Source organism: Peromyscus californicus, unplaced genomic scaffold (assembly GCF_007827085.1).
Source record: "Peromyscus californicus insignis strain IS unplaced genomic scaffold, ASM782708v3 Scaffold_6__1_contigs__length_162567912, whole genome shotgun sequence".
NCBI classification, from domain to species: Eukaryota; Metazoa; Chordata; class Mammalia; order Rodentia; family Cricetidae; genus Peromyscus; species Peromyscus californicus.
Window position 1 is genome coordinate 146,633,484 of NW_026294584.1, and position 18,429 is coordinate 146,651,912.

Below are 18,429 nucleotides of genomic sequence, written 5' to 3' on the forward strand. Positions count from 1 at the left end.
TACAAGAGGGGACAAATAAAAAGTCCTATGAAAACAGACTGTGAAGAAATTTTAGTTATGATATCATTATTTTGATAAAAGAATGATCCAACTTAATTTTTTAATTAGTTAAATAAGTATACAATGAGAAAGCATCCTCAAGAAAACACAATGTAACTGGATAGGGTGATACACTTTTGTAATCTCCCAACATTTGGGAGACCAAGACAGGAGAACAAAGTTGAGGCCAGTCTGGGCAATGTAGGTACCCATTCTCAAAGACTGAAAAAAAAAAAGAAAAAACACCACCCTCTAACAGTACTTTAATTTTATACCATGCAAGAACTGCTTTAAAGTGTGAATAACATGTCTTTACTATTAGTAAGTAGTATTGCAGGTACTAGGTGTAAACCACGTTTGGGGCAGTGACACCTGACCAAAAAGATGTGAATGTTGTCAAAATTATAATGTCTTTCCAATAACCAGAAGTCATATAAAAGAGAAATAAAGGTTTTTAACATCTCCCTTACCAGAAAAATTGAAACTTCTTTCTGCTAGTACAAGAAGCCATGAAACACTAAGGCTGGGAGGCTAAGGAACAAAGTGTAAACGCTACGGAAGGTCTGCTCACAAGATGATGAGAGCATTCCCATGTACTGCAGAAACAGCAGGACAAGCACCAGCTTGCACCTTTAACCACCACCCACAGCTATGCATGCACAGCAGCTGCTGAGCTAAGGGAGCAGACTATCCTCACCTACACATCTTTATATGGAAGAAGCATGGCGCCAGTTTTAAGTGACATCATTAACAATATTCCGTACCCTGCCTCTATCTGTAGAAGCCAATTCTAAGTGTCATGACATCATGAACAACATTCTGCGTCCTGCCTCTATTTGTAGAAGCCAATTTTAAGTGTCAAGAAAATCTAGTCTCCCTTTCTACAGCTCTGTAAGGAAGAATCTAGTCTGAAAGTTAGGGCTCCCCGTACTTTTCCCTCATTTCTCTGAATCCTTAGTCAACTCAACACAACCAGCACCTGCCCCTTCAACAGAAAGAGGGAGAAGCAGCTCCAAGTTCCACCCACTGAGGGATCGAAGGCCTGCTCGTTCCTAGCACTTCTTTGTCCTCCACTCAAAACACAAGAAATTATTGTGCCATAGAATAATTTACCAGATAACTATCTTTACTTTTCAAGTGTACTAGAAATAGTTGGTCTTCAGAAGCAAACAGGGCTACAATAGCCTGATATTCCCTTACAGTCCCAGGAGTGAGCAGCTACCACCCCTTTGATTAAGCTGGGAAACTTTTTTGGAAGGCAGGATCAGAAGGGATCTTACCATCCACACTAGGGTCAGAGAAGTACCCAGAAACTGCTGCTATATAATAAGAGTCTAAGAATCAAACTTTAAAATTACACACCTTTCCCAAAATTGTCAAGTTTAATATTATCTGCTTATTCTCAAGCACAGGGAGATGGAAATGCTGGGGGCAAAAGTTTCCATAATCCCTACTAGTCTCAGGATAAAAAATGGATGCTTTTCCTCCATGAAGTGCTATGCTTTTACAACTCAGTCTGCTATCCATCGGCAACTTTACACAGTGTAGAAGGGATTAACAAGCAAGGTATAGTGGCACACTTTAGTCCAACCCTCTGAGGCTAAGGCACGAGAATCACTGCAGCCCAGGACAACAAAGCCTGGGCAACACAGTCAAAATCAAAGAAAGACCAAAAAAGGGAAAAGAAGGAAGAAGGCAGAGGAGATAAATAGGAGTAACTGCTGTGTTCTAGACGTGTCTGAAAAGAAAGGGCATGAGCATCAACATCTAACTTGTGAAGCATATCAAGATCTCCAGAGGAAAAATGGGAAGCCTTTCTGTAGTTTCCTGAGAGTAAATTTATCACTGTCAAAAAGAGGATGGACTGCACACACACACACACACACACACACACACACACACACACACACACACCCTTCTTGAGGGGGAGGCAAACAACTAGCCTCTGTGTGCTAGAACCCAAAGCCTTGTGCATGTTAAGCAAGGGGACAAATAATACCACAGGGAAGAAGTAGAGAAGGGGAAGAAACAAACAATACCATTGCATACACAATAAATTCTATTTAATCAATGATTATGTATTCACTTTAGGAATAAATTCTAATTTTGCTATTTGAAGGCCACTCAACTACTTGTGACTCTGACTAAATTTATGTGTCTAAAATAATATACCTCAAGGTGGGAAAGAAAACTAACATATTCTCAGTAAGAAGCAACACCTTTCTTTTTAAGCCAATCAAAATCAACTAAAAAAGACAAAACCAAATATAAAAATTTTAAAAACTCTAGGGTAAAATTTCAGGACTGGACACTTGTAGGACACATGAGCTTTTAGCTGTCTTTCTATGTGCTCATGTAGGGTGAGTGATGTACAGTTAAGCAAACAAAGCTAGCAACCTGTCTGAAATAGGAATCTATCATCTCTGCCCTGTTAGCACTCCCCTCCAGCTGCTGAAGGTCCAAACACTAATCTGGACTGGGATGGGGTTGTGCACTGAAACTCTAGTCAAGGAGAAACGTTACAGTTAGGCCACACAAAACTTTCTGTTAATGGAAACCAGCTGTAAGGAGAAAAATGTCATTTCCAATATTTGAGACTGGTGAGGTATTAATGGGCTTCTTCAATTCCAAGTTTCCACTCTGGAAGAAAGGCCTTTAATTCATTATTCCCTGAGTATCCTGGCACTCCTCAGAATTACCTTTCTAAAATAACTGTTCCATGGTGCAGATTGTATATCCCTAAGGTATGTGCAAGGGGCTGTCTATAAAGAGTTCTTTTCTTCAAAGCCATTCCTTATATGAAAAGCCACGAATCTCCAAAAGAACAGTTTAATCCACACATCAAGGGTGTGCCATTTACAAGACATTCTGATAAAATATTTACTACTGATTATTTTCACCATAATTCTATTTCCCACAAACTTAATTCTATTATTTTGGTAAATCTTTTTCTCAGGATTTGGCTATTTCCCCTATATAGTTCACAAATTAATTTAAAATTTGTTTTTAATATGGTATGGCGGCACATGCCTGTAATCCCAGCACTTGGGAAGCTAATGAAAGAGAATCATGGATCTGAGACTAGCTTGACCTACACAGTCAAATGATGCCTCAATAAACAAACAAAATTTTTGTTTTTTCGTCACAAACTGAGTACTTAATATATTCCACTACCAAATCAAAACCAAAAACAACAGGAAGTTATACACACACACCATCTATATCTATATAGGTAGATATATCTATATGCCTATATAGGTAGGTAGATATTATTTTCCTCTATGGAACTTATATAATTTCGGTTTGCAGAAACTGGCTCTAGGAAATTCAGGTAGCAGCTTTACCCAAAATGAAGCAAATCATCTACAAAAGTTGTTAAGAGCAGAAATGGTGAAATGCACATTTCCTATACCAACACAACTCAGAAATCCTAAGAGTAGGTTGAAGAAAATCCATTATCCCTAGAACTGTGAACACTGAGGAAGACTTCTAGAAACGACATCCTGAAATCCCAGACAACTGTTGAGAGGCTATGTGAATCAAACTATTAATAACCCAGAAACCATTATAAAATTGGTTTCAAGTATTTTTTTTATAAAGAAAGAAACAAACAAACCTCAATTTTGTCTGTTTTGGCATCTCCCCAGTATATTGTGCCTTCATCATAATCCAGAGCTAAGCCATTTGGCCAACCAAGGGAAGTGTTAACAAGAACTACCCGGTCAGAACCATCCAGAGCCGCTCGTTCGATTTTCGGGATTTCTCCCCAGTCAGTCCAATACATGTACCTACAGAAGCATATAAAAAACGAGCTGAAAGATAATAAAAGTGAAACCCACTCTACATATTATATTATCATCAGTCAATGCCATAGAAGGGAGGGAGAGAGGGAAGAGGGAGGGGGAGGGAGGGGGAGGGAGGAAGGGAAAGAGGGAGGGAGGGGGAAAAATAACATAAGACTACTTAAGCTTTGGCAGAGTAAGTTTCTAATATGTATCACGGCATTATATAAGCACACTTTCAGATCAAAATTGCTCTCCAGAATTGATGAAAAATGTCTCCCCAAATTATTTCTATTTTTTGTAATACATTTCTTCTTCTTCCCGTGAAGTACCACTCTTGCTTGATGGCTTGTCAGCTCTGGTACAGAAAGTTACCTAGTATAAATAGTCAGGTGACAAACTGAATTCCCCAAATAACTAATACTGTGGCACTAAGCAATTCCTGAGGCTCCTGGATGTCTAAGTGGCACTCAGATACTGTGAACACTGAAGTATAACATCTATCACTGTATCAGCCCTCAGAATCACCTCACAGTAAAAGAGAACCGGGAAGACAGAGAAAGCGGTTTCTTCCCTGGACTACATTCACTCACAAAAACATGGAGAATAAAGCAATTCCCAAGGTTTTCAAAAGTGAGTCATTCATGTACCAAGGAATATAAAGTAATATAATTCTCACAATAACTACTGAAATAGAATAAAATTAAATCCACCATGGGAGGGAGGGAAATTCTGAAAATAATTTCTTTCTACATTTTTCATGGCCATGATATAATCTGAGCAAAATCTACAGACCACAGCCAAATCAACAAATCTAACTTAATTTAGAAATAAAAATTACTCGAGATATTCAAGATTTTTAAAAAGTGACAATTCTTGGAGACCATATTCTAACCACTGCATTCTAAAGCTTATGTGGCTCTTTACTGGAGAACAAGCCCCTGTAGCTGTTGTCGCCCGAGCTGTTGCCCCTAGGTACTTGCATAAACAGATTACTAACATAAACACTTCTTACCCAACCATGGGATCTAACACAATAGCCCGGGGCTCCTCTAAGTCCTCTGAAATCAGGATCTTCCTCATGGTCCCATTGAGCCGTGTCACTTCTATCCGATCAGTGCCAGTGTCTGTCCAGTACAGGTTTCTTGCAACCCAGTCAACAGCAATACCATCAGGATGAGCAATCTGGGCAGTGACCACAAACTGGCTACCAGATCCATCTATAAAGGAACGACGGATGGCCCTCACTTCATCATCAGTCCAGTAGATATAGCCTTCTACAGGATCGTAGTCTATGGCAATGGCATGCCGGATGTCTTCTAACTGCAGGACAATGTCAGTAAAATCTGGTGTATCCAAAGAAATGCGTCTCAAGTCTGTCCGTCGGGCTAAAAGCAATAGTTCAGTGGCACCTAAAACAACAGAGCAAAATCAAGCAATCATTTTAATGCCTCAGGCAAAATGTAGCCATTCTATATAAAATACGAAGAAGTCCTCAGAAATTAAATTAACTGAGCTTATTCTACTCTCTTTAGAATAAAACTAAAGAGTGATACTGTGAAACAGAAAAGTCAATGCAAACTCCATAATGGCTAACATCTCCAAATCAAGTTTTGATTGATCCACACTTGCTTTCATTTACTAGATAACCCCTGGAAAATAAAGGTACATAAAAGTAATCAACTATCATTTTATTCCTCATAGCTAAGTATTAATGGAGGAAGAAATTTGTAGAATACAGATCCTTTATTCAAGAAGCATGTTTTAAAGTGTCTAAAAGAAAGGCTGAGAAAATAGTAAAGTGCTTGCCTTATAAGCATGAAGACCCAAGTCTGATCCCCTCAACCCACATACAAAAAGCCAGTCATGGTGGCAATGTAGTAGCAATCCAGGCAGAAAGGTAAAGATGAGTAGATCCCTGCGTATCACAGGGCACCCAGCTGAGTCTACTTGGCAAATTCCATGCCAGAGACCTGCCTCTGAGGAGGAAAAAAGAGGTGATGGCACCTGGAAAGTGATACCTGAGTTTGTTCTCTGGCCTCCATGCACACCCGTAAACATGAACAGACATGTACATGCAAGAGTGTGCTTATCATATGCGCGCGCACACACACACACACACACACACACACACACACACACACACACACACAGAATGTTAAAAAAAAATCTAGGAAAGAATGTTAAAAACTGACTTTTTAAACAGAAGACTGTTATAGTGTATGTAAATTATCTCCCAGGGAAGCTGTCTTAAAGGAACACAGAGCAATAGCTGACAGCCCTAAGGACAAGGGATGCTCTGGAGAAGGAACAGCAGCACTGGAAAGAGGGAACCTAAGAAGTGAAGTAGTGTTAAGAGTACTTGAGCCAATAATCTAGTTCAAGCAGGGATATAAACTGAGATGAAACACAGAACCACTCTAAGCCTAGACTCAGCTAAATTGTAAAGGTTGCTGTCAAAATTAAAGATAAATAGATATAAAATTCAGGAAGGTACTAATCATAAAAGTATTCAATAAGTATCAACTAATCTATCATTAAAAATAAAGACTGAGTTATAAATCAGATTTCTGAAATATTTAACATGAATTAAGATCCAATGAAAACATAATTAAAAATAAAATATTAAGCTCAGTATTTTTGTTTATTTTTGATGTTCAAGTAAACCACCAGAAAAATAATCATCTAAGAGGCTAATCATCTAAACTGTCAACTGAATGAGCAAGGAGAAAAAACCCCAGCTAAAATACGTGTGTAAAGAAATACTGGCATATGGATTTAAATTGAATTTGGAATCATAGCTGCAAAGGCAAGAAGAGGAGTGAAGGTTTCAGCACCAGCTCTCTGACTGCAGGGCTGACTAAACATGAACTCCAAAGTGGAGAAAAGGAAACACAGACGGAATCTGCAGGCAAAGCAGGAATGATCCTACACAACTCACTGCCCCTGCTTACTGACAAAAGGAGTCAGTTCAAACTTTGCAAAGAATTCACAGAACTATTAATTTGAGCAAGGCGATCAAAAACTATAGTTAACTTCAGGCTAGTAGGTGCTAAATATGCACCTGAAACTCAAAACTGGTTAAGCGTGTACATATGTACCACTGTGAAGAAGATAAACTTCCATTGCTGAAATAAATCCTCTTTTTTCCACGTCAAGGTACATTTTTAAACAGAAAAGCAATGTTACAAAAACTCTTTTGTTTAAATTGAAACCAAATCAGTGTTTCCCATGGAAACCATCTGACAAGAGTCAGCCAGCATCACCTTTGACTATGAGGATCATTTATCAACGCCAACTCATAATAAACATCCACTCGGCTGACTCAATTCCATCTCACTGACCCGCTGACCTCCTTGCCAGGAGCTCTCTAACACTCTGGATAAAGGCGCCTGCCGTTCAGAGGTAGATAAAGAAGCCGCTTCACGTACAATTTTCTTACCAGGTTTTGCTGGTTGTCAGGAGAATGGTGACCCATAGAGTAAGAATGAAAAATAACATCCTCATTAAGACAACAAGAGCTGGTGTTCTCCCAAACTACAAGCCCCTTGCAATGTCCTAAGCCAGTGCCCTTCTCCCACATGTCCTCTGTCTATAGGAATTAGTAAGAATGAGAAGAGGCCAAGTGGACTGGCTGAGTTAAAAAAATTAGAGTTACTTTAATAGTACAATGAGGAACTTCTTCTTAGGATCCTTCTTTGTCATTAAAGAGCAGTCAAAAATATCTTTTACTCTTCACAATAAAAGTTAAATAAATAACTTTCCTTCAGTTACCCGCCTATTATGAGATTGTGATTTCAGTGAATATGAAATTTAGCCACGAACAGAAATAGTATGTTTGTCGGTTTTGTTTTTTCCAAAAACAGCATGTTTCTAAGTACTAACTAAATGAAATAACATAAAATAAAAATAAAAGATGACACAAAACATAAGCCATCCCTGCTAACAGCCATCTGAGAGGCTCCCAAAGCACTGCCAATGCCAGAGCTTACAAAAGAAATGAAAGTTGTTCATAAAGAATCCAACTGCTCTCACAATTTTCTCTCCCTTGGATAATAACAATCTTACCATCTTTGCAGGTTTTTCCATTCTCCAGAAGCTTGACCCCAGTTGGACAAGCACACTGATAAAAAGGCTTGAGCGGAGACATCAAACACAAATGGGAACAACCGCCATTATCAATTCCACATGGATTTGTAGCTGTCGAATATAAATCAGACTGATTAATACCAATGATGAGGGATGACCTCACTCACTCTAGATACACAAAGGTTAACAACCATAACATGAGCAATGGTGATAAACCAAAATGAACACCAAATTTCATCCAGGTGCTTGACTACCAACCATCTGTAAGGAAAGGAATTAATTAGTGAAAAATTACTTAGCATTTTTTTATCCAAAGAGGAGTATTAAGAAGAAAAGCAGAAGGTCCTTGCCCTAGTGGAGCCTATAAACTTATCAGTGAGCCAAAATAATAAACTATGAAAATGGAAAGAAAACAAGGAAGCTAAATACTATATCGCACATTCCCAACTCTAAGAGGGTAGACACTCAATGAGGAAATTAATCTTGGTGTTTAAAAAGCTGGGGGGAAAAAAAACCTTCACAGAATGCATGGGGCCCAGCAGGATCCTGAAGTACATACAGGAGGGGACATTCTGAACACTGGGTGTGGTAAAAAGCCTTCAGAATAAAAAATTAAGAGACCAGGCACTGGGAAGCAGTAAGAAGAACACTATTAAACAGAGGCTAAGGTTTCTGTAGACGGGTAGGAACATCAAGAATGGGAACACGCTGTGGCAGAGGGTATGAAAGCCAAGAAATACAATTAGAATGTTGGAAAGCCATCCTTTGGAATGAACAAGATGAAGAGATAAGTTCAACAGAGTAGAGGAGGGAAAGGGACACACAGAAAGACGGGCACAATGGCACACACCCAAAATCCCCCACCGGGAACTGGAGCACAAGGCTCAGTCTTAGGTACAGTGAGATGGGGCAGTGTGAGACACATGGGATCCTGTTTTCCTTTTATTTTTATTAGACTGAGTTGCAGCTTAATGGTTTGAGTAGTTGTCTAGAATATACAAAACCTAGGGTCAGCCTCCAGCACTGCAAAACACAATGAGAGAGAAAGCAAGAACAAGAACTGCTGTGGATATCGTTCTGTATAAATAAAACACTGATTGGCCAGTGGCCAGGCAGGAAGTATAGGCGGGACAAGGAGAGAGGAGAATTCTGGGAAATGGAAGGCTGAGTGGGAGAGACACTGCCAGCCACCGCCATGACAAGAAGCATGTGAAGATGCTGGTAAGCCACGAGCCACATGGCAATGTATAGATTTATAGAAATGGATTAATTTGGGATATAAGAACAGTTAGCAAGAAGCCTGCCACAGCCATACAGTTTGTAAGCAATATAAGTCTCTGTGTTTACTTGGTTGAGTCTGAGCGGCTGTGGGACTGGCGGGTGACAGAGATTTGTCCTGCCTGTGGGCCAGGCAGGAAAACTCTAGCTACAGAGAACAATAGAGACAGGAAAAAAACAGCCAAGCCTGTGAACACTATAGAAATGGATATATTCAAATAATATTCATGGAAATATCAACATAAGATGGAGAACAACATAACAGAAGACATAAACATAAAACAGAACATCATCAAGAAAACTGAAATTCTCAAACCAGTAAAACAAAAGATCAATTGTGCCACTTAAAATGGGGTTCTGGAGACTTTCTGAGGACTAACCATGAAATACACAAAGTTCACAAAGAACTAAATAAACATTTTTACATAGATTAACACATCTATTTTAAAATGCTTTTAGGAATTCACAGTCATCAGACTCCAATGTAACACATTCAATATTTGATTATCTCCCCCTAAATGGAAAGAACTAATACCAAACAACTCAAAATCCAAGCACTCTTCCTTTTGGCTACGGAAAATTATTTGAAATATACTCAGACACATGCCAGACATTTATTTACACACAAGTGCCAAACATTTACCATTCTCATATTCCTTTTAAAACCCAAATCCATTCCTCTCTTACAAGGGGTCATTGTCAGCAGACACAGCCTTGTGTAACCAAAAACAGAAGCAAAGCTAAAAAGAAAAATACACAGACAGAAGAGAAGGCATGCATATGAATGCTTAAGGAGTAGTTTATTCAGTACACTCAGGCACTGGAATTCATCAGCTAGGTTAACAGAGGTTTCCTACTAAATCAGTATATATATATTTTTTAAGCACACTCACATGAACACATACAAGAACAGTGAGAAGAAACATGAACAAGAAATGCATTTATGTATAAACTTAGCATTCTTAATTTTTAACTCATTTCTCTTCTCTACTTCTTTTGTCCCAGCCCTAAATAAAAGACAAGCTATTATGCAGTAAAAAGTATCAGGCCACAAGGGTTTAGACTGGTGTTAAACTGAATTCTGTTTGCATGCTTTTCCTCTGTTATCCCTCCTACCGTGTTTGGATGTGCCCTTCCTCCTCCCGGACCTCACTAAAGCCAGACAACAGAGTGCTACAGAGCTGTTCCAACCTGGAATTTAAAAACCCAGATCACTTACCATTTGGCTGCCTCTGTTGGCTGAAAGCATGTATATCCATGGGAGAGAAGATGTTAGAATGGATTTCACGCAGACCCTCGCCAGTATACTTGTTGCAAGCCAAAATAGAGTGTGTATTCCAGTCAGTCCAGTACAATGTGTCCTCAAATAACGTCAAGGCAAAAGGATGTGGAAGGGACCCTTTAACCACTGCCTGCCTATTAACACAAAAAGAAAAACTCAAACTTCTAAAATTGTCTTTTATGAAAACATCATAAAAGATCACCACTCAGCAATGAAAGGAGTTCATATTAACACACAGACATACTAAGGAGCACATACCTGTAGGTTAAAACTATATGTGAAAAACAATTCAAATAGCAAATTCAAATGTTTTCAAGTTGTCAAAAAGCTCTAACCAAATATTCAGAATGGTCCCTGCCTTGGCAGCAGGCCAAGGCAGTCACAAGACAGAGAAGCACACATTTTAACACTGCTGTCAGCCTCCTTCTCAACAACTGCCTCTGGACTCTCACTTTCTATTCTCCGTGTAATTAACACTAACAGGAAAAAAGTAAGCAAGGAGGAAAATCCTGGGGTGACAGCGGCACCAGGCAGCAGATTTCAGGAGACAAGAGGTCTGTCCCTTCTGGATGTGTGAGAACCAAGAGCTGAGCCTGTTTTTCAATTTTAGGATTTTAACAACTGCAGCTGAAAACATACACATGATGCTAAAAAGACAGGCAGGACTCAAGTCTAGCTCCAGAAAATTATTATCTAAGCTATTTTACTTATTTTTATTGTACTATAATTAAACCTTTCAAGTCAGCTAACCAAAGTCTTGCATTGGCACAATATGTTCATAATATAAAACTAGAATTTCACAAACAAAACATGCTGCATAAAAAGAAAGATTTAATCCTCAAGACACAGCACTTTTCAGAGTTGTGCAATTAGTAAGTGTTCTAGACAAAATGAATAAATTGTTATTTCGGTCAAACAAACATTTAAGACAATAAATCTTCGGTATTTTCATAAACTATGTTTTCCAATACTCAGCTGGGGTGGGGTGGGGGAGACATGGACATAAGCTACTGAAGAGAACAATTCAACTGTAGGTTCACTGGGTGACTTCATGATCTCTGGCAAGGACAACTGTGGAATCAGTGTCTGTTGTACAAGAACCAGTCCTGATCTAAAGTGCTGTAAATTCAAGACAGGTCTTATTTTTAAAATTGAGTACAAGATGAAAGTGACTAATTTATATTTTAGAACATCATACCGACTAGCTGACCTAAATCATCCATTTTCTCCTTTCATTTTCCTTGTTTTTCTTGAAGATCTGGGACTGAATTCAGGGCGTGCAAACACTAGGAAAGTGTTCTCTCTACCACCGTGTTACACCCCAACTCCACATGCCAGCTAATTAAAACCTGAAATCTCAGGGGACGCGGCAGCTCGGAAATAGAGCCCTTGCTAACACTCATAAGGGCCTGTCTTCAGTCTCCAGCACTAACAGATATGCACACAAACTAATGCAGGGTTTTGCCTGGGGAAGTAACACACAGGTTTGTAGCACCATACTCCAGGGACTGAGAAAAGACCGATGGTGAGACCTGCCTCATCAATCAATAAACACTAAAAACCAGGGCTAGAGAGATGGCTCACCAGTTAAGAGTACTTACTGCTCTTTTTTTTTTTTTTTTTTTTTTTTTGGTTTTTCGAGACAGGGTTTCTCTGTGTAGCTTTGCGCCTTTCCTGGAACTCACTTGGTAGCCCAGGCTGGCCTCGAACTCACAGAGATCCGCCGGCCTCTGCCTCCCGAGTGCTGGGATTAAAGGCGTGCGCCACCACCGCCCGGCTAGAGTACTTACTGCTCTTAAAAAGGACCTGGGTTCAGTTTCCAGAACTCCATGTTGACTCATAACCATCCAGATCCTGGGGATCAGTCACCCTCCTCTGACTTCAAAAGGCACCAAGCACACACAACACACATACAATACATTCAGGAAAACACACATAAAATAAATAAATATTTTATAAAAGAAATAAAAATGGATAAAGAACCAAAAAATTCTTTTTCTTTCTCAATTTTTCATTTTCTAAATTTTTCCTCATTTTCTTCTTTTAAGCAATGTGTCATGAGGCAGGTAGTTCATAGCTATAATCCTAGCACTTTAGAGGTTGAGGCAGACATGTTACCACAAATCTGAGGCCTGTGTAGGCAAACATACAGAGTGAGAACAAGCTCAAAATATGAAAAAAAAAAAAATAAACAGTCAAAGAAGAAATCACAAGATCAGTTAAATGTTGAACTAAAACAAAACACAAATATGATGCTTAAAAATTTATGAATATCCAAAAGCAGTATAAATTTATAGACTATAAATGCCTCAATTGCAAGACAGATAGCAAATTAATCTCCTTTTAACCTGCCTCAGCCTGAAGACACTAGAGAAGGAAGAGCACACTAAGACAAAAAGCAGCATGGGAAGACAGGGACACAAAAAGTTGATTCTTTGAAAAGATTAACGAAACTGCAACCTGTTAGCTATACTGGCAAAGAAAAACAATAATAAAGACACAAACTGTGAAACTGAAAGACACCATGCCTGAAAGGGGAAGATCATCAACTTAAAAAAAAAATCAAAACATGTAATTACAAGGAGCAATCATAAACATCTTTGTGCCAACAAGTAAGTCAACTTACAGGAAATGGAAACATTCTTAGAAAGAAACCAATTACTAATATAGATTCATGGAGAAGGTCAACAGAGCTGCATAAACACACTCAGCCATTTAAAGAAGCCCTAAGAAATAGCCAGGCCCAGACAGTGTCACAGATTAAATCTATAATAATAAATAATAATAAATCTTAGTAATAATAATTAACCTTACAATAGATAGATATGAGAGATAGACAGACAGACAGACAAACTTGATAACACCCTGAGAGAATATAAAGGGAAAGGAGACATTTCCCAACTCATTCTTAAAGGCTGGTTCTAAATTAGTAACAAAATCACAAAGGTATCAGAAAAAACAAACTACATATTAATATCTTCATGAATAAGGACATAAAAATCCTCAACAGAACATCTAAAAAGAATTATAAACCATCACTAAGTAGAAATTATCCAAGAAATACATACAAGCTTGGTTCAACAATTAAAAGACCAATTTACAATGTTTATTTTAAAACAAGACACATACACAATTATTTCTATAGATATAAAATAAATAGGCAAGATCCATAATCATTCATGATTTAAAATTAAGTCAATAAACTAAGAATAAAAGAAAACTTCCTTCACCTGAAGAAAGCACTTTACAAAAAAATCTACACCACACATTTGCTAATCTGGCAATAAGTGCTAATTCTGGAGGAGCAAGAGATGTCTTCTACTCTACATGTAGCCAATGCCACCAAGCAAAAGAGCACCCCACCCAGATGGCAAAGGGAAGCAGTAAATGGCATTATTCACAGATGACATGATTCTGTACACAGAATATACTTAGTTTTTTTAAACCAATCTTCCCAAACCTAGTGAATTCAACAAGATTGTAAGATAAATGATTCATAAACAAAAATAGTTTGCACTTCTATCAAAAATAAATATTCTAACCTTGTTACTAAAAATAATGGCTAGGAGTAAAAGTATTTGTCTGCCATGTGTGAGATCCTTGGTTCAATCTCAAGCACCACCAAAGTACGTAAAAAAGGGCTGTCAAAATGGCTCAATGGTGAAGGTGCTTACTAGGCAAGCCTGGCAGCCTGAGTTTGGTCTTATAACTCACATAAAAGTGAAGGAGAGAACTGATTCCCAAAAGTCGTCCTCTGATCACCCCACACATATAAAAAATAAAATCCATTAAGAGGCAGGCGGATCTCTGTGAGTTCGAGGCCAGCCTGGTCTACAGCGCGAGATCCAGGAAAGGCGCAAAGCTACACAGAGAAACCCTGTCTCGAAAAACCAAAAAAAAAAAAATAATTCATTTCTTTAAAAATAAATAACAGCATAAAGGGCTAAGGACACACAGTTCAGGGACACAGAATTGCCTAGCATGCGTAAGGTCCTAGATTCAACCCCAGCCCCTAGTATGTAGTGAGGCCCTGGATTCAATCTCCAGCACTATAAGTGAAATAATTATACTGCATGAAATAATTATACTGTAATACATAAATATATAACACTGAATTACTTTTTATGGTACACATTCAAAATACTATCGGGGATACATTTTACAAAGGAATTTAAGAGCTATTCTACACAAAGCAAGAAATTAAAATGGATCACACATCTCATCTAAATGTAAGCATTAAACTAAATAAAACTCTTGGGAGTTTCTCTCAGAATATTTACCATTTTGTGTCACAAAAAGGTTCCCGGGAGCACCAAAAGCAATTTTAACAAAAGTAAAAACAGATAAATTGCATCTAATACAAACTTTAGTATTTGTTTCAAAATATGCCATCAAGAAAATGAAGACACAAGCTGCAGCGACAGAAACGTTCCTAAATCCTACATCCAATAGCAAAGTTTGTTCTATATTAAAAAAGAAAATGCTCTTATAATTCAGTAACAGAACTAATGAGTAAACCATTACTAAAACTGACAGAGTGGGGACTATCACAACGGCTCAACAGGTAAGGCACACTTGCTACCAAGTCCTGATGATCACTGGGGCCCACATGGTAGAAAGAAGGAATTGACTCGTTATCCTCTGACCTCCAAATGCCAACCGTGGCATGTGCTTCCCCTGCCTAAGAAATTTTTGATTGACAGAATGCTTTAAAATAATATCTAACTGATATTTCATGAAGAAAATCTAAGCCAAAAATTGTGACCCAAAAGATTACAGATTGGCCAGAAGCAAGGAAAGTTAGTAAGGTCCATAGGAGAAATGAAAGAAAATACACAAAGAAACCAAAAATCACAGCAAACTCAATACTTGAGTTCTTTTTTTCCCAATTGTTATTTTTCTCCTGATTGTAAATGGAATAAATATGCATTCTCTACAAAAATTTAGAAACATAAAAATATAAAGGTTATTTTTCTAACCCTGTATTATATGCTTATGTATATAACCTAAATTTGTAAATACACACCAATACAAGCAATCTCAATTATCAGTGAATGGAAAAACTGGGTTTTGTTTTTAAAATAGACATAATAGGGTAATGAATAAACCAATGAGATTTGGATTAACAATGTGGTAAAACCAGGTAACATTAAATCACAGCCCACAGCAGGAGAAGTTAAGTAAGCATGAGCAACTAGCAAGCATGTATGTAGCACCCGGGAGGCTTCAGTCAGAGAATGAGACCCTGATCAGACAACAAAATATGTACAAAGCATTATGGAAAGTCCACACAAAAGTCAAATGCATTTCCTACATCCTACTCATCGAGCTTCAAGAGGAATATATAGCAGGTCTCCCAGTCTGTTGTACCTTTACGGTTTGTTTGCTCCCCAAAATTTGTTACATGGAAAGATCCTTCCAGCTTTTGTTTATCTGGAAATTTTCACTTTCTTACTCACTTTTGAAGTTTGATAGACACAGCATTCTAAGTTTACTTTTTTTTTCTTTTAGTGCTTTGAATACTGACCAACTGCCTTTTGGTCTCCATAGTTTAAAATTTCTGCCTAGTCGACTTCCCTTGTATTTAGTAAGTGACCTCTCTTTTTACTTTTAACATTTTATATCTTTGGCTTTCCTAAATTTGCTTATAATTTGTCTTAGAATATGTTCCTCTTGCATGAAGTTCAATGGCTTCTAAAACACTGGCACTTCTGCCTTTCTTCAAATCTGAGGGTTTCCAGCAACGGTTTCTTCAGACATTTCTCCTTTTCCTTATGGTATCCGGACAGTGAACACACTAGTCCATGCAATGGTATCCCACACAGTCTTTCTTCTTTCTGGTCCTCAGATCTGATACTGTTCCTTGTCCTGTCTCAAGTTTCCTGTTCTGTCTTGGGTTTTTTTTTTTCCTGTTTTTTTTTTTGTTGTTGTTGTTTTGTTTTGTTTTTTCTTTTCTTTTTTCTCTCGTTTGCTCAAATTTAAAGGCAGCAGCTGCCTTTAAATTCCCTAGTAAAATTTTCACCTCAGGAATTCTTCATTTCAGTTACAGAAGTTTCTTTCTGCTTTTTTTTATTTCAATTTTGTTCCTGTAGGTCTTTCAGTATTACTGAGACACTTTGAAAGTCTCTGTCTACTGAGAACATAAAACTGTATTTTTTTTTCTCCTTTTAACGTCTACCAAACTTTCTGTTATTCACTCTTATGCCACTGATCATTTAAGGTAGATTTTGTTTTTGTTCAGTTCTTTGTTATTCCTTTACCTAAAATGGTTTTTCTTTCGTTTACAATTTTTTTTCTGAGTTTTAATAATCTTATTTCAGAACTTTTCTAATGTTACATTTTCCTTTACATGATATATTGGTTTCTCATTAACTTTTGGTCATATTTAAACAAAGGTGTGCCCTCTTCTATGGTGAAGTTTTCTGGAATGCTGTGTGTGTGTATATGTGTGTATGTGTGTGTGCGTGCCATGTGTGTATGTGTGTGCATTCTGTTCCTTATTTTTTCCTTTGCAGTAACTTTAAATGGCATTTCATCTGATACTTTTCTGATTCTCCTTTGTCAAATTACTTCCTATGAGCTTTTAAAAAGAATGCAGTATTTAAGACAGCTCTCTAACTTCACAAAATGCACCCCCCTTGTTCCTGTGATGCTCCAACTATGACAGCTTAGTTTCTGAGAGCCACCAGCTGTCCTCTTCCCATCCTTCTGGAAAACTCTTCTTTCCTCCGCTTCATCTCCCTGTTCTATTGTCTCTTTCTGTGCTATTGTGAATCAGTTCTCCTACGCAATTTATTTCCATTCAATGTGGTGCCCTAACTTGAGTAAGAACTCTGACATTACCATATCCAAAGAGTCCACTGGTGCAAGCTGCAAACTCCACCTGTCCTTGTGCACACACTACACCTGCCAGATATTTGAGCAAGCAGCCATTCATGCTCTGTATTTCCTGTCAATCGTTTTTAAGGGGTAGGGAGGGGTTTGAGACAGGGTCTCTACGTAGCCCTGGTTGTCCTGGAATTCGGTTCTGTAGACCAGGCTGGCCTTGAACTCAGAAATCTGTCTGTCAATCTTAACATGTGCCACATCCTACCGTCCCTCAGAGTTGAGGTTCTTCTGGAGCTTAACTATTTTCAAGTACTATGAGATAACATGTCACCTCCCTGCTCACCCCTGCACAGACAGTGATGTCATGTCACCTCCCTGCTCACCCCTGCACAGACAGTAATGTCATGTCACCTCCCTGCTCACCCCTGCACAGTGATGTCATGTCACCTCCCTGCTCACCCCTGCACAGAGAGTGATGTCATGTCACCTCCCTGCTTACCCCTGCACAGACAGTGATGTCATGTTACCTCCCTGCTTACCCCTGCAGACAGTGATGTCATGTCACCTCCCTGCTCACCCCTGCACAGTGATGTCATGTCACCTCCCTGCTCACCCCTGCACAGTGATGTCATGTCACCTCCCTGCTCACCCCTGCATAGACAATGATGTCATGTTACATCTCTGCTGGCCTCAAATTCGGAGATCCAACTGCCTCTGCATCCTGAGTGCGAGGATTAAAGGTGCGCACCCAAACAGCCAGGACTTTTTTTAAACAAAGCCTCACTAAGTCTGCATGTTCAAAATGTTATGACAACACATGAGAAATATAACTACATGGGAGTGAGGAAGTTGAGCATGTTTGTGCACAAGTGTGCATGCGTGTGTTTAGAGGCCAAAGCTCAATGTTGGATCTCTCCCTCTATCATTCTTTGGCTGGCACAATGAAGCTTTCTTAAATTAAAAAAAAAGAAAAAGGCACAGCAGGCTGGAGATGACTTGGCAGTAAGAGAACTTGCTGAGCAGTCACATTAAATGGAGTTCAGATCCCAGAACTCATGTAGTAAGAGAGGTGTCCTACAAAAGTGCCTGTGACTCTAGTTCGGAGGGATCCAAAGTCACCCCTGGCCTCCA

The 18,429-nt window shown here is 38.6% G+C and overlaps 1 protein-coding gene across 1 annotated transcript in view; it reads right to left on the bottom strand.

Annotated features, from left to right (window-relative positions):
• Lrp6 (LDL receptor related protein 6) overlaps positions 1-18,429 on the bottom strand; it is a 136,392-nt gene that overhangs the window by 65,847 nt on the left and 52,116 nt on the right. The window contains 4 exon segments of the mRNA XM_052718961.1: positions 3,656-3,827; positions 4,837-5,233; positions 7,890-8,021; positions 10,408-10,604. Coding sequence (XP_052574921.1) covers positions 3,656-3,827; positions 4,837-5,233; positions 7,890-8,021; positions 10,408-10,604 — 898 coding nt within the window.